Source organism: Theropithecus gelada, chromosome 10 (assembly GCF_003255815.1).
Source record: "Theropithecus gelada isolate Dixy chromosome 10, Tgel_1.0, whole genome shotgun sequence".
Lineage (NCBI taxonomy): Eukaryota > Metazoa > Chordata > Mammalia > Primates > Cercopithecidae > Theropithecus > Theropithecus gelada.
Window position 1 is genome coordinate 53,012,210 of NC_037678.1, and position 15,546 is coordinate 53,027,755.

The window sequence follows — 15,546 nt, forward strand, 5'->3', positions numbered from 1 at the left end:
CAAGAAATTGTACTTCCCTATCTCTTGGTTCTGCTGCCCTGTAAGTTGGTTTCATTCTCAGACAGGCTGTCTCCAGGCAGAGGCAAAGGTGGTCCCCCAGTATCCTGCCAGGTCAGAAATCACAGGCAGGAGGTCCTTCTGATCACCAAATAAACGGTGAGGGAGACACAGAACTCTCTCCATTTCTCTTCTGTGTGTCTGGTACTAGTGGAGGGAGGTTGGGAGGCTGTGATAATAATGCTAATAGCCCACATTTATCCAAGGCTTTACATACTTCCGGAGATTAACTCTTTTCATCCTCACAACCAACTCCTTTTGACACCTGGGGAAACAGAGGCACAGATAAGCAACATGCCTGAGATCTTTTAAGTGGGGGGATGCCAGGCTTTGAGTTCACATCGTCTGGCCATGGAGCCCAGGCTTTCTCACTCTAGCCCTCTGCGGACATGCAGGACATGTAGACATTGGGGCTACGTGATGGTCTGTGCATCAGAATTTGGAGCTGTGAACCATGAGCATGGCTGAACAGCCACCAAAGATTTCTATTTTGTTTTGTTTCAAGCAGTGAAATGTTTGTGTGTTTCAGATGAGTTTTTTTTTTTTTTTTTTTTTTTTGAGACAGTGTCTCACTCTATTGCCCAGGCTGGAGTCTAGTGGCACCATCTTAGCTCACTCAACCTCTGCCTCCCCGTTCAAGCGATTCTCCTGCCTCAGCCTCCGGAGTAGCTGGGATTACAGGTGCCCGCCACCATGCCCAGCTAATTTTTGTATTTTTAGTAGAGATGGGGTTTCACCATGTAGGCCAGGCTGGTCTTGAACTCCTGACCTCAGGTGATCCACCCGCCTCAGCCTCTGAAAGTGCTGGGATTATAGGCGTGAGCCACCGTGCCTGGCCGACATGAGATCTGACATGAATATAGAACAGACACAGGAGCTGATGCCTGGTGAAGTGGGGCTGGGGGATTATTGCCCTCTGGGGACGTGCTGGGGTGGGAGGGAGAGGAATGGGGGTCACACAGGCTTGTTGCATTGTGATCTGAGACTATTGTACTTTTATTCTGCTTTTAAAAAAATTATTGCAGTGTTCTTTGCGGCTTACTAGGTAGCCAGTGTTTGTGAATGTTCATCACGTTATTTTGACCTTCTATTTCCCCGTTTTTTTTCTCTTGGTATTTCAAGAGCTGAGAGAAGTGACTTAAAGTGTCCTTGCTCTATAACTATCTGTTGCTGGGTTATCTGGTGCATGGATGCTCACACCTTTATTTATATTTATTTATTTATTTGAGGCAGAGTTTTGCTCTGTTGCCCAGGCTAGAGTGCAGTGGCGCAATCTCGGGTCACTACAGCTTCTGTCTCTGGGGTTCAAGTGATTCTCGTGCCTCAGCCTCCCGAGTTGCTGGGATTACAGGTGTGCACCACCATGCCCGGCTAATTTTTGTACTTTTAATAGAGATGGGGTATCGCTATGTTGGCCAGGGTAGTCTTGAACTCCTGACCTCAGGCAATCTGCCCCCCTCAGCCTCCCAAAGTGCTGGGATTATAGGCATGAGCCACCACGCCCAGCCAATTTTCTTTCTAGTCTTTCTAATGTTTTCTTTATTTCTGTCTCATTTTTTTCTCTTTTTCCATTTCTGTTAACATGTCCTTGCTGTATTTTCTGCAGGGCCTATTTCCTTCCCCTCCAATTTTGTCTTAATTTCTGAGACTTTTTTTTTGTTTCTACTTCTTTCCTGAGTGCTAACCCTTCATGTCCATTTCCTCCTTTCGCCTGCCTTCTTCTGTCTGAGTTCTTCAATTTCCTTATTGTTCTCCTTCATAGAGACAGTTGCTCCATTCCATTCTCCTAAGATGTTTTTTTCATTTTTTCTTTTTTTAAATTTGAGATGGAGTTTCACTAGTCGCCCAGGCTGGAGTGCAGTGGCGAGATCTTGGCTCACTGCAACTTCTGCCTCCCATTTCAAGTGATCTCCTGCCTCAGCCTCCAGAGTAGCTGGGATTACAGGTAGCCGCCACCACACCCAACTAATTTTTTAGTAGAGATGGGGTTTCACCATGTTGACCAGGCTGGCTTTGAACTCCTGACCTCAGGTGATCCACCTGCCTCAGCCTCCCAAAGTGCTGGGATTACAGGCGTGAGCCACCACACCCAGGCTCCGTTCAGTTCTTTTTTGAATTTATGCCAATATGATTTGGATAAAATTTTCATCCATTTTGTGTTAACACTTCCATCTATTGGTAGATTTTTCTGCTCTTTTCTGCATAATTTATCATAATGTCTTTGTATCAAGGCTTTTACACTTTTTTAAAAACTTGTCATTGGAAGGGCTTGGTTTTCCTGGGTCAGCTATTTGCTGATTGCTCCTGTGGGTGTAAGAAAGAATTAGGGTAGCTTTGTGGGCTCCATAACTGTGATTCTCCTCTGCTGCCATAGAGACAGACTGCTTCCTGCAAATATGTCTTCTCTCTGTAATTCTTCACTATACCTCCTCTGTTTCTCTGAACCAAACAAGATCCAGGAAAGCTTCTGCTGCTAACAGTACTCACCCAAGCTTCCACATTCATTTTTATAAATAAGGAACATAACTTTCATCTCGGGGCAAGCCCTCATCCCTCAGAAGTGTAGTTTTGCTGATGCTTTCTGGGATTTGTTATCACTGAGCCCACTCACCACTCCCATGTGGCTTCTGCCCTGTCTTAGCTGCTTCACACATGCTCTGAAGCCAATGAATTATATGTCTCTCCTGGCTTTGCTAAAAATGGAGTTTGTGGTCTGGTTTTGTTTATTTGTTTTTCCATTCTTCTTGATCCTCTGGTATAATTTCTAGAAGGAGAGGGTAAATGTGGCCTTAGGCAGCCATTTTTCTACCCCCATTATCTAACTGGATTCTCTTTAGTAACTCTGAGACATAATAAGCAAAGCAGCTATGACTGCCGTCCCATTTTCAATATGAGAAACCAGAAGTTCTGAGGCTCCTGGGGTGCTTCAGGGTGGCAGGAGGACCAGCACTTGGGGTCTGTCTGGATGACGGATCAACATGGGTCTCTTTTCTCCTTGTCTTCCATACTACGCTGGCTCTCAGGCAGGATAGCAGGGAGTTGAGGAGACTGAGGTCTGACTTCACCATTTTTTCCACTACAAAGTGCCAAGGCAGCTGGTTGGGAGCCATAAGGCCACCTGTCCCCCTGTCCTGGGAAAATCAAAGGATGAGAAGCTTGCTGGAGTCCCTCTCCTGTAGCATCCACCACCTCTGGCAGATAGCCTGGGAAAAGGGGCAAGACCACTCCAGAACATCCTCTCACAGGCTAAGATGAGGTCCAGGTGGACTTAGCCTGGGAACGCTGAACGAAAGGCCTCCTAGCCCAGCCATGTTTGCATCTGGATAGCTGCCCCCACCTCTGGGCTCTTAGCCAAGCACATTCCCTACATAATCCTGGCTTTCCTGGGGAAGAATGCTGAAGGATGGCTCCCCTGCAGCTGATATCCTTGCACTTTAGAGACCTACAAATCTCCAAAGGCTCAGGCATGTGCCCATTCTTAGAGACAGTCAGCAGCAAGGCCTGGATGGCAGAAAAGAGGTCATTTCTTCCAACCCTCTGCCTCTGATTCAGACACGCTTTCTCTTCCTGTATAAAAAAGACCAAGTGAAGAGGTTTTCTGTCTTTCATTTCTTCTGTAAAATTCTTGATAAAGAGGCCTGCACAGTGCTTGCAAATAAATACTTGGTAACATGTGCTGAAAGAATTATGCTTCATCTCTTTTGTTGTTGCTGCTGCTGCTGCTGCTGCTGTTAAGACAGGGTCTCACTCTGTCGCCCAGGCTGGAGTACAGTGGCACAATCTTGACTCACTGCAACCTCTGCCTCCCGGTTCAAGCAATTCTCCCACCTCAGCCTCCTTAGTACCTTTCCTGGCTAATTTTTGTATTTTTAGTAGAGATGGGGTTTCACCATATTGGCCAGGCTTGTCTTGAACTCCTGACCCCAAGTGATCCACCCACCTCAGCCTCCCAAAGTGCTGGGATTACAGGCTTGAGCTACTGCGCCCAGCCTTGCTTCATCTCTCTCTCTCTCTAGTTTTTTTTTTGTTTGTTTTTTGTTTTTTTGAGACAGAGTTTTCTCTCTTTTGCCCAGGCTAAAGTGCAGTGGCGTGATCAACCCCTGCCTTCTGATTTCAGGTGATTCTCCTGCCTCAGCCTCCTGAGTAGCTGGGATTACAGGTGCCCGCCACTACACCCAGCTAATTTTTGTATTTTTTAGTAGAGACGGTGTTTCACCATGTTGGCCAGGCTGGTCTCGAACTCCTGACCTCATGATCCACCTGCCTCAGCCTCCCAAAGTGTTGGGATTACAGGCGTGAGCCGCTGTGCCTGGCATAGCTTCATCTCTTTTATTAAGTGCCTACTGCATGCACTAGACACAAGATCTTCTTGAATTTGTCCAACCACCATGGGAGGGGGGCCCTGTCATCACGATCCTCTTGTACAGATGTACCAAGGCTCCAAGAGTAGAAAGCAGCCTATTCTAATTTAACTGGTACAAAGAACATTCAACCAAAAGGATTCTAAAAAGTTTGGAGATAAAGTATACATTAGTCAATCCTTTTTGCTTAAGAAGATCTCAAAATTTCCATGACTTGTAACGACACGTACGTTTTTCTTCCTCGGACCTCTGCAGGTCAGCTAGGGGTTCTCTACTTCAGGCTGCAGGTTGAGCTCAGGTTTGCTCTGTGGGTCATGGCTCAAAGCAGAAACCAAGGTCAAGTGGAAATACGTGATTCCTCGTGAAACCTCTACTCAGAACTGGCAACTGGTTATTTCTTCATCCTCCACTGGTTAAGTTGAGTCACAGGCCCGAGTCCACCATCACTGAGTTAGGGAGATATTCTCTGCCCATAGTGGGAGGCACCACAACCCTGCAGCCAAGGGTGGGAATGTCTAATTCTGATATAGGGAGTGGGTGAGAACTGGAGACTGTGATTTAATCTACTGCAGCACAGTTCCAGGGGTGGCTAATTAATTGTGTGACTTAGCAAAAGCTCTCCTTAGGCTCCAAGGTGGCTGCCACAGCTCTGACCCAATCTTTGGCCACTATTACCAGGTGTGGTAATAGCATGACCAACCTTCCTGGTTTACCCAGGACCGGGAAGTTTCCCAGGATGCGGGGTTCTCAGTGCTAAAACTGGGAAAGTCTGGGCAAACCAGGATGTGTTGGTCACTTGACGTGTGTAGCAGATTGTTTCTGAATATTCGGGGGTAACTGGGGCAACATGTGAGTGTGCGTGTGACAGTAGTGTATGTGTGTGTGTGTTTGAGTGTGTATGTATACGAGTGTATGTGTGCTGTTATTCCACAGCCCAAGACAGCAAACAACTAAACACTCAGGATGACATATCACCAGTAGAAATGGTCATTTATTGGCTCCTAATTCCATGGGGGGGATGTCACACTGGGACAGGCCCCCAATCTGCCCTCATGTCGGCCTAGTCTTTGCACCCCCCTTTCAGGCTGCCCCCTAAAACTCTATTGTCCTTCCCTAATTCTACAGGACAATTTTGTTCAACATCCCAACTCCAAACCTATTTTGCATACCCCAAATGTTTAAACCACTGGCCCTTGGCACAACTAGACTGCACGCCTAAAAATCGGTGGGCAGGTGTGTGCTGTTGGTCTATGCAGTGTTTTAAAATAATCAGAGCCATTATTTCTGGCTTCTCTTGAGTCTGGAGACCTGGCCACACTGGGCATGTATTTCTGCATGGCTTTAGTTGGCTGGAACTGATAGAAGCTGCTTTCTTTTGGATGGGGTAGCCCTCTCTAGTTTTCCACTGTTCCCATCCCTCCCTGTTGCCGTCCTGATATGACTGGCTCACTTCATTCATTTGCAATACTTGCTCGAAGACTTGAGTTTACCAGTCTCTCTTTAGCAGCACAAAAACACCAGAAACGTCGCAGTTTGGGTCTTTCCTTCCCCTCCACCTCTCAACCTCACTTAGCTTCTATAAGTGGAAGAATTTATTCTTGCATTGTTCCAGTTTTAGATGGCAGCTGTGCTTCCTTTCGTGGCTGCAGCAGCCATGAAAACACACCTCTCAGACCTCCCCTGGGGGAGCCTGATTGACAGATATGCCACGCTTCCCAGGGTTTGCTCCTAGCCAATCACTGGGGGAAGCAGGCTTGTTCTTGGGAGACATAAGGCTCCTCAGGAGGCCTAAGGACAACCTGTTAGCCTTGAACTTTCTTTCTTTCTTTTTTTCCTTTCCTTTTTTTTTTTTTTTTAAATTTTGAGACAGAGTCGCTCTTTCACCCACTCTGTAGTGCAGTGGTGCGGTCTCGGCACCCTGCAACCTCTGCCTCCTGGGTTCAAGCAATTCTCCTGCCTCAGCCTCCCGAGTAGCTGGGATTATAGGTGTCGGCCACCATGCCTGGCTAATTTTTTGTATTTTTAATAGAGACAGGGTTTTCACCATGTTGGCCAGGCTGGTCTTGAACTTCTGACCTGAAGTGATCCACCCACCTCAGCCTCCCAAAGTGCTGGGATTACAGACATGAGCCACTGTGCCCGGCCAGCCTTGACCTTTCTAAGAGTGCACTGCAGCCCACGGTCCCTTCTTTCCTCTGTCCCTTCCTTCCATTTGTCCTCCTTCTTTCAGTCCTTTTCTCCCAGCCCCCCTCTGGCTCCCTCTTCATTTTACTCCCTGGCACTCCCTCAATAAGCCTTTAGTATAACTCTTCTCATCTTGGCTCTCCTGGAGGACCTGCTCATAACAGATTTGGAAAAACCAAAAGGTGGAGAAAGAGAGGGCTTCCAGGCAGGTAAACAGCATGAGCAAAGGTGTGGAGGTGGGAAGGCCCAGGGTGTGTTTGCAGCACCAGGGAGTAAGTTAGTTTGTCCTAAGAAGACATCAAATTCCCGTGCTCTAGCTTATCAAAGGAAGTACTATGGGACCTTGGGTGAACTGACTCTTTCTGGACCTCGATTTCACCGTCTGTGAATTCAGAATAATAATACTATGCATTTGATAGGTTCTTTGGGAGGAATAAATAAATTATTATGAGAAAGTGTTTCAAATGGCATAAGTTACCAACTAAATTTAGAGCTATTGTTACATAAAAAAATTTAAAACTGCCCCTCTCTGTTGGGACTGGTTTTTAGCCTTGAGGAAGGCAATACGCATAATATTTTCCTTTCCTGACACAGTTTATTTGTAGCTTTTAGGATGCAGACATGAATCAGAGTTGATCCCTGGAAGACAGAAAGCAGTGGTGCAGGGTAGAAGGCCTCCCTTTCCCAGGCAAAATTCCCTGTGTTCTAATTGGGTTGGGTCTTGACACTACTCTCACAACCCCACCGTGGCCAGGGAAGGGAACAGAGGCTTGGTGAGGTGGGAGAGTTGCCTAGATGTCTTGTTTCTACTGGACAGTGAACATATGAACACACTGAGGCTCCTACAGGGAAATGTCTGAATGTTCGACCCTGGGAGAATAAATTTTCCCGGGGGTCCAGCTGACACATGAGCTTCCCTTCCCCAGAGGAAGGCTTACATGCCAGAGTTGGAAGCTCTGCGGGTAGCTCCCTGCTATCACCACTACCAGCAACATGCCCATTGCACAAGTAAAGTAGTTGAGGTTCACAGATGAAGCAACTTGCTCAGGTTTAGATGAAAAGCAAAACTTGCTTTTCAAGTCCTTGCGTATTCCAGCCCTTTCGCCATGGGCTAGAGGGGTGATCTTCCTTGGGATGATCTTCCCTCATCTTCATTCCGAGGCCGTATCAGCTCTGTCCTCAGCAGGGTCCTTTCAGTTCTCCCGGGGCAGGGGAATTTGGAATTTCTGCTATTTTTCAAGACCTGCCTGTTCCTCCAAGATGCCATAGCCAGAGGGTTGGATGTCCTATTAGCCTGATAAACACAGAAAACCTACACAGTAAGAAAAGTAGAAATAATAAGACAAAGCAACATTTTTGAATTCTCACATGGGCCAGTCCTGCAGAGGTGCCCTGGATGCATTATCACCTCATCTGGTCCTCCCCTCAGCCATACCTAGAAGGCGTCTCAGCTGGGAATGTCTTTGGCTGCAAGTATTAGAAAAATCTGACTCACGGTGTCTTAGCACAGACATGTGGTTAGCTCATTAAATGAGAAATCTACGGGGGGGTGGGGGGGGTGGTTCCAGGGATGGTGATTCTGCAGCTCTAGTTTGAGGTTCTGCAGTTTTCTTGGCCTTCCCTCATAACACTACAGCCCCCCTCAACTCCCCAGCCAATCACCTTCCCACACAATGGCCCCCAAAGCCGGAGAGAAGGCAAATATGAAGGAAACACATTTTTCTAGAAGCCTCCAACAGATATCTGGAAGGTAGGACAAATCACTAGCAAAGATGGATTTCCTGGACCGGCTCAGATCCATGGCGGGTCATTCTCTGGGAAGGGGGCCTGGCCACCTTCCTAAATACATGCCGACTCCTGAACAAATCCAGGGAGAGCCAGAGGCTCACATTCATCTTCCTTTGGTGTGTGAGCAGCTGCCTCTCCTTCCCTAGGAGGATTTTGTCTATGGCTCGAGAAGGGAAGAGAGTATCTGGGAGAGAAATTCGTACTGAATTGAAATTGGTCTGCACTGAAGCCAGGTGCGAGGAGTAGAAGAGCTAATATTTATTGAGCACCTATTGTAAACCAGACCCTGTGCTGGGTGATTTCATTCTCTTTTCATTTAATTCAGTTATCACAGCAGCCCCACGAGGAAGGAACTGTTCTTCCCATTTTTCAGATGAGAAAATTGAGACCAAGCCTGATCACAGATAATGAAGAGGAGCGGGACTGGTCTAAGCATTAATGGTGGTTAACTTTCCCTGATGCTCCTGGTGTGACAGGCATTTACACAGGTGTGCCCTGTGGACTAGGTCATTTGTTCCTGACCTCAACTCCATGAGGTTCTCTTTTCCCCATTCTGTCAACGAGGAACCCCAGCTTGGGAAGGTGGAGCAGTCTGCCTGGGGTCACAAAGCTAAGGATTGGCCAAGCCCGGCTGGGAACCCCACTGCTAGCAGACAGCCCTATGGAGCTCCCCAAATTTGGAGAAAATCCTCTGCGCCCATTCTGCAGCCTTTTTGGGATTGTTGGCTTCTCTGGCAGATAAGCTGGAAAAATAAACAAGAGGTTCAGGAAACTCCTTTTGCCTCTTGCTGTTCTGAATCTGCCGAGGCCACGAGGGGGTCATCCAGCTGCCTTGACAGCTGACATTAAGCAGGCAAATAAATGAATCTTGAATATGATAGCAGGACATGTGAAGTACTGCCAAAAAAACAAACAAACAAACAAAAAAAACTATCAAAAAAACAAACAGACAAAAATTAGTAACAGGTTATGGCACTATAGTGTGGTGGGGATGACTGCTTTAGAGCAGGTGGCCAAAGAAGGCTTCTCTGCAGTGACAGCTGAGCAGACACAGAGGGACTGGGGACGTGGTGGAAAGAGCGGGCTGTGCGAAGAATGCTCCGAGCAGAGGGAACAGCATGTAGTGGGACTCTAGGGAAAGATGGGGAGATCAGTGTGGCTGAAGCAGAGTGGGTGAGGGAGAGAGTCAGGGACATGGGTCAGGGAGGTAAAGGTGAGAGGGGCGGATCATGCTGGTTCTTGAAGGGCCTTATCAGGACTCTGACTGACAAGGATGGAAGCCAGGAGACCAGGGGGAGCAACAGCTTCTCCAGAGCTCTGCTGGGAAGGTGGAATGAAATGTGCCTAAGCTCACCAGGCACTGAATGGTCGGATACAGGACTAGAACCAGACCTCCTGGGTCTGAGTTCCAGGTTCAGCCCATGGTTTCATAAAACTTACGTGTGCCAAGCACTCAACAGATTGTGACTCCTTTTATTGTCAAGCTCTCATCACTTCCTCACAATAGCCCCAGAGGTAAGCACAACTGTGCCCTCTCTGCTTCCAGATAGCGAGGTGGGCTCAGAGAAGTTGAGCTACCTGCCCAAGGCTTCCCAGGGTGGGAATGGGGATGGTGGGGCAGGGGCGTGGAGCAAGGCTGGATTGACCCGCAGGCATTCTAGCCTGGGGCCCCAGTTCTCATCAGCACCCTGGGGTGGTACCTTGCAGAGCCGCGGGCACAGGGGGCTGGCACCCGAAGCACCAGGTAGCGGCGACAATGGCCACCACATCCGGAGGCCCTAACATGCACCAGGTAGAGGGTGCATACTTCACGGGCACTATCTGTCCCCAAAGCAGGTGAGGATGAGGGGACTCCCTGAGGCACCCTTGTACCCCCCGCCCAGTAGTTACTGAAGATACTGTAGGGTGCGATATAATCCACCCAACCCTCCCAGCCCAGATCACACAATGGAAAACTCCAGATCTCCAGGACGCCTGGGGTGGGGGTTGGTGTGAGGAGGAGCCTTGGGGGGATGCCCTCTGTCTAGGTGGACTGTGGAATGTGGTGGGAAAGCTCCTCCTGACCCCCTTACACTCCTCCTCCGTGTTCGTCCCCTCCTACCACATTTTCTCCTCCCACTCCGCCCCCTCCTCTCCATACTCCTTCACTATTTCCCCATCGCCCCTCCATCTTCCCAGATTCCCTCCCCTTCCCTTCCCCAAAAGTCCTCTCTCATCTTCCCCATCCTTCTTCCCTCCCCACATATAATTTCTTCCTTCCTGTACATCCTCTTTCTCTCCCCTCCCTTCCATCACCCCTGAGTCCACCACATCCCCCTCCGTCCTCCATCAATCTCCTTTCCCCTTGGTCACTCCCCAGCCCACCACATCCCCTCCGCCCCCCTCCCCCTCCCTTTCCCCTCCCCTCCCCTCCCCTCCCCTCCCTCCCACATTTTCCATCCCGGCCTGAGCTGCGGGGAGAGGGGTTCTCCCAGAGCGCCCTGGGCCGACCCCTGCGGACCTCGGAGGGCCCCATCCTCCCGCCCCGCCCCGCCATCCCGCCCCAAAGCGGGCCGGGGCGGGCGGAGTGGGAGGGGCGCGGCGGGTGGGGGCGGGGAACTTTACCTGGGAGTGGGCCAGGCCGCCAGCCCCGCCAACCCCGCCAGCCCCGCCAGCCCCGCCAGCCCCGCCAGCCCCGCCAGCCCCGCCAGCCCCGCCAGCCCCGCGATGACTTGGGCCGCGCTGCTCGGCCTCCTGGCCGCTCTGTTGCTGCTGCTGCTACTGAGCCGCCGCCGCACGCGGTGAGTGTCCTGCTCCGCTCGGCCCCGCCAGACAAAGGGGGCGGCTCCCGCCCGAGCTGCAGCCCAGGGGTCTCGGAGCCCGCCGCCAGCCCGGCCCGAATCCCACTCCAGTATCCTGGGCAGGGCGAGACCCTTGGAGGTGGGAGTCCCGGGGCCCCGCACCCGGGGGAGGGGGCCAGGCAGTGCAGCCCCTGCCAAAAAAGTGTAAGGTGGGACGGTCCGGGGTCCGGTAGGTCCCCCGGGGCGAATCACTCACCTCGACAAGTCCGGGTCTGGCCCTCAGCGCGACGGCAGGGACCTGGGAGGGGATTTCAGGTGAGGACCTAGGGTTTGTGGGCGGGGAGCGGTGCGGGGACAGCCTCGGCGTGGCCCGGGTGGAAGAAGCACTTCCACTCTTCAGCCTCCGCCTGCACCCGGCACCCACCCACACGCTGTCAAACCCTGCCTTGCTTTCCGCAGTCCTGTATGGGTAGCCTCGCTCCTCAACCCATTACACAGATGGGAGTGTTGAGCCAGCGGAGTGCAGAGCCCTGGGGGATGTCCTGATCATGCACTGGAATCACCTTCCGCGGATTCCCTGTCTGGAAGAGGGGGGTTGGTGGGCTTAGTAATTTCATTTGCCAGGGAGAAACTGAGGCCTGTGAAGGGCTCTACCTTCCCCTGAGGTCCCACAGCCTGGACAGAACGGAGCCAGGGTCAGATGTCACAGCCTCCTGGTCCCAAAGGTTTCCCAGCTCCATTGAGCATCTGTGATTTAGGAAAAAAAAGTAAAGACAGCCTCGAATCAAGGAGATAGCTGTAGTTCTCCTTTTTATAAAATATTTTTTAAATTAACTTGAATTGCACAAGGTATAGCTGAATATATTCGACTTAAAACAGATATTTATCCTGTTATAGATAAGACCGAAGCCCCTTAACCCTCCCCCAGCCCCTGAAGTCCAGTCCTCTCTCCCTCTCTGGGCCTTTCCTGTTGCTCAGTCTGGGTAGAACCTTCCATATTTAAAAAATATGTACTTTTTGTTTTAGACTAGTTTGGGATTTACAGAAAGTTGCAAAGATCATGCAAAAAGTTCCTGTATTTCTCTCACCCGGTTTGCTCTATTGTTAACATCTTACATTGTTATGGGACATTTGTCGCAATTAAAAACCAACACTGTTCCATTACTCTTAACTAAACTTCAAACTTTACGAGATTTATCACTTTTCCCATTACCGTCCTCTTTTGTTCCAGGATCTGGCCCCAAGTTATCACATTGACTTTAGTCTTCATACCTGCTCAGTCTCCCGGATGTTTTAAAAATTACTCTTACATACACAGACATGAGCTTGTAGCTAATAGCTAATACAGAGCCATGTAAGAGAAAGTTAGTTTACATTCATGTCTGAAAATTCCGGAAACCTTGGGAACTTTTTGATTTTTAAACAATATGTTAGTTAAATATTCAAACAATAAGCTCACCGTATTTTTCTTCAGCCTCCAGACATCTTTACAACTATGTAGTCAATCATTTGCCTTAAAAAAAGAAAAGGAAAAGACAGTGAATAAATGTCTCAATGAAGAAATGAATTATTTTTCCGAATTGTCAGTCTTTCTCAATACACTGTATAGAAATGTTTTCAGACACTATGATGCTTGCTCTTTTCACTCCAGATTTTAGTTTTGACATCTGTTCTTTTTGCTACAAGCAGATCTTTTTGCTACATGGAGATCAAATCCATTCTTTTGATTCTCTCTGTGAGAATGTCTTCCATCTTGTGAATAAGTTGTGGGATCTTTTTTTCTTTTGAGATGGAGCTTTGCTCTTGTTGCCCGGGCTGGAGTGCAGTGGCACAATCTCGGCCCACCGCAACCTCCGCCTCCCAGGTTCAAGCGATTCTCCTGCCTTAGCCTCCCCAGTAGCTGGGATTACAGGCATGTGCCACCATGCCCAGCTAATTTTTGTATTTTTAGTAAAGACGGGGTTTCTCCATGTTGGCCAGGCTGGTCTCGAACTCCTGACCTCAGGTGATCCGCCTGCCTCGGCTCTCCCAAAGTTCTGGGATTACAGGTGTGAGCCACTGTGTCTGGCTTTCTTTTGTCCCTTTGATGGACTCTTAGGTTGTTTCCAGTGTTTCTACTACTTCAATGTGCTGTGTTCTCTCTCAGGCTGGAGTACAGTGGCATGACCTCCACTCACTGCAACTTCTGCTTCCTAGGCTCAATTGATCCTCTTGCCTCGGCCTCCGGAGTAGCTGGGATTACAGGCGCACACCACCATGCCTGGCTAATTTTCGTATTATTAGTAGAGAGAGGGGTTTTGCCACGTTGGCCAGGCTGGTCTTGAACTCCTGACCTCAAGTGATTTGCCTGTCTCAGCCTCCCAAAGTGCTGGGATGACAGGCGTGAGCTACACCGTGTCCAGCCCGGCATTCTTGACCTATGAAAATTCTCAGCCTGTGGAAATGTGGTCAAGTTGAGTAACTGTTCTCTGCCTCCGTTTCCCAATCTTTAAAATGGAGATGATGATCATAGTAGCTAACAGTGGAGTTGCTGGGTTAGAAGAAATGCCAGTTTAAATTATTTTGGCTAGTTCTTGCTGACTATCAATCTGAAGAGCAAATTTATCTTTGGGGATGAGCCTTTGGTTTTTAAATTTTTTTATTTATTATTTATTTATTTATTTTTGAGATGGAGTTTTGCTCTTGTCGCCCAAGCTGGAGTGCAATGGTGTGATCTCGGCCCACTGCAACTTCTGCCTACTGGGTTCAAGTGATTCTTCTGCCTCGCCTCCTGAGTAGCTGGGATTACAGGCACGTGCCACCATGCCCGGCTAATTTTTTTGTATTTTTAGTAGAAACGGGATTTTGCCATGTTAGACAGGCTGGTCTTGAACTCCTGACCTCAGGTGATCAGCCCGCCTTGGCCTCCCAAGGTGCTGGGATTATAGGCGTGAGCCACTGCGCCCTGCTGAGCCTTTGATTTTTATATCTGTGGGCACCTTGGAAGGGTCAACAGTGGGTAGTGGGGAGAAGTGTGGGAATGAGGGTCACTGGCAGCTTGAGGGCAGGTGCATGGACCCTGGGGACCCCAGTTTAGATCCCTAATCTCACTTTCTCCTTCCAGCTTAGCTAGGGACACTCTGGTTATCTCCATTTTACAGAGGAGGAAACAGGCTCAGAAAGGCTAAGCAACTTGCTCAAGATCTGTCTGGATTAAAACTCTGGGCTATAAGAATTTTTAGCTTTTATTTTTAGAGATAGTATCTCACACTGTCACCCAGGCTGGAGTGCAGTGTACAATTATAGCTTACTGGAGCCTTGAACTCCTGGGCTCAGGTGATCCTCTCATCTTAGCCTCCTCAGTAGCTGGGACTACAGGTGTGTGCTATCATGCCCAGTTAATTTTTAATATTTTGTAGAGATGGCATCTTGCTATGTTGTCCGGGATGATCTCAAATTCAGCTCAAGTGATCCTCCCACCGCAGCCTCCCAAAGTGCTAGAATTACAGGTGTGAGCCATCGCGCCTGGCTTTGCAAGAATTTTTAATTCACAGGAAGAATGAATTCTCATTCTTCCCACACTTTATACTGGTAATCTGAACACTTAAAAGTCTTAGAACTGTGTGACCTTAAGATACTAAGAGATGCAACTACAAGCAAAAGAGTCTTAAAGAAGGACAAACAAGTGGAACAAGTGGGTGACCCTGATGCCTTGTGAATGGTGATCCAGTTTGGGTTGAAATAAGCAAGGCTCTGCAGCTCCCTCGTCTCATTTCTTTATCCTGACCAAGGCTTGAGGTAATTTCCACCACCTTTATCATACAACTGAGGTTTAAAAAGATGAAGTGACTTTCCCAAGGTCATACAAAAATTATATTCCACATCTAGGCCCCTCCAACATTCATGCTTATCCCAGTAAGAAACCACTGCTTCTGGGAGTGAGCAACTCCATCTTTACCTCTGGAATTTAATTTAAAACTTTTAAATTAGGAAACATTTCAACTATACAGAAACAGAAAAAGAATACGGTAAGAACCCCCATGTACCGATACCTTGATTTGACAATCATTAACATTGTTTAAAAAATATTAGATGTAGGCCAGGCGTGGTGGCTCAGGCCTGTAATTCCAGTGCTTTGGGAGGCCAAGGCGGGCCAATCACGAGGTCAGGAGATCAAGACCATCCTGGCTAACACGGTGAAACCTCGTCTCTACTAAAAATACAAAAATCAGCCAGGCGCGGTGGCAGGAGCCTATAGTCCCAGCTACTCAGGGGGCTGAGGTGGGAGAATGACGTGAACCCAGGAGGCGGAGCTTGCAGTGAGCCAAGATTGCGCCACTGCACTCCAGCCTGGGCAGCAGAGCCAGACTCCATCTCAAAAAAAAAAAAAAAAAAAA

The 15,546-nt window shown here is 48.8% G+C and overlaps 1 protein-coding gene across 1 annotated transcript in view; it reads left to right on the forward strand.

Annotated features, from left to right (window-relative positions):
• Nucleotides 1-10,872: 10,872 nt before the first annotated feature.
• The window catches only part of PTGIS (prostaglandin I2 synthase), a 66,858-nt gene continuing 62,184 nt past the window's right edge, over nucleotides 10,873-15,546 (forward strand). The window contains exon 1 of the mRNA XM_025400760.1: nucleotides 10,873-11,170. Coding sequence (XP_025256545.1) covers nucleotides 11,097-11,170 — 74 coding nt within the window. The 5' untranslated portion in view covers nucleotides 10,873-11,096. The remainder of the gene's footprint in view (nucleotides 11,171-15,546) is intronic.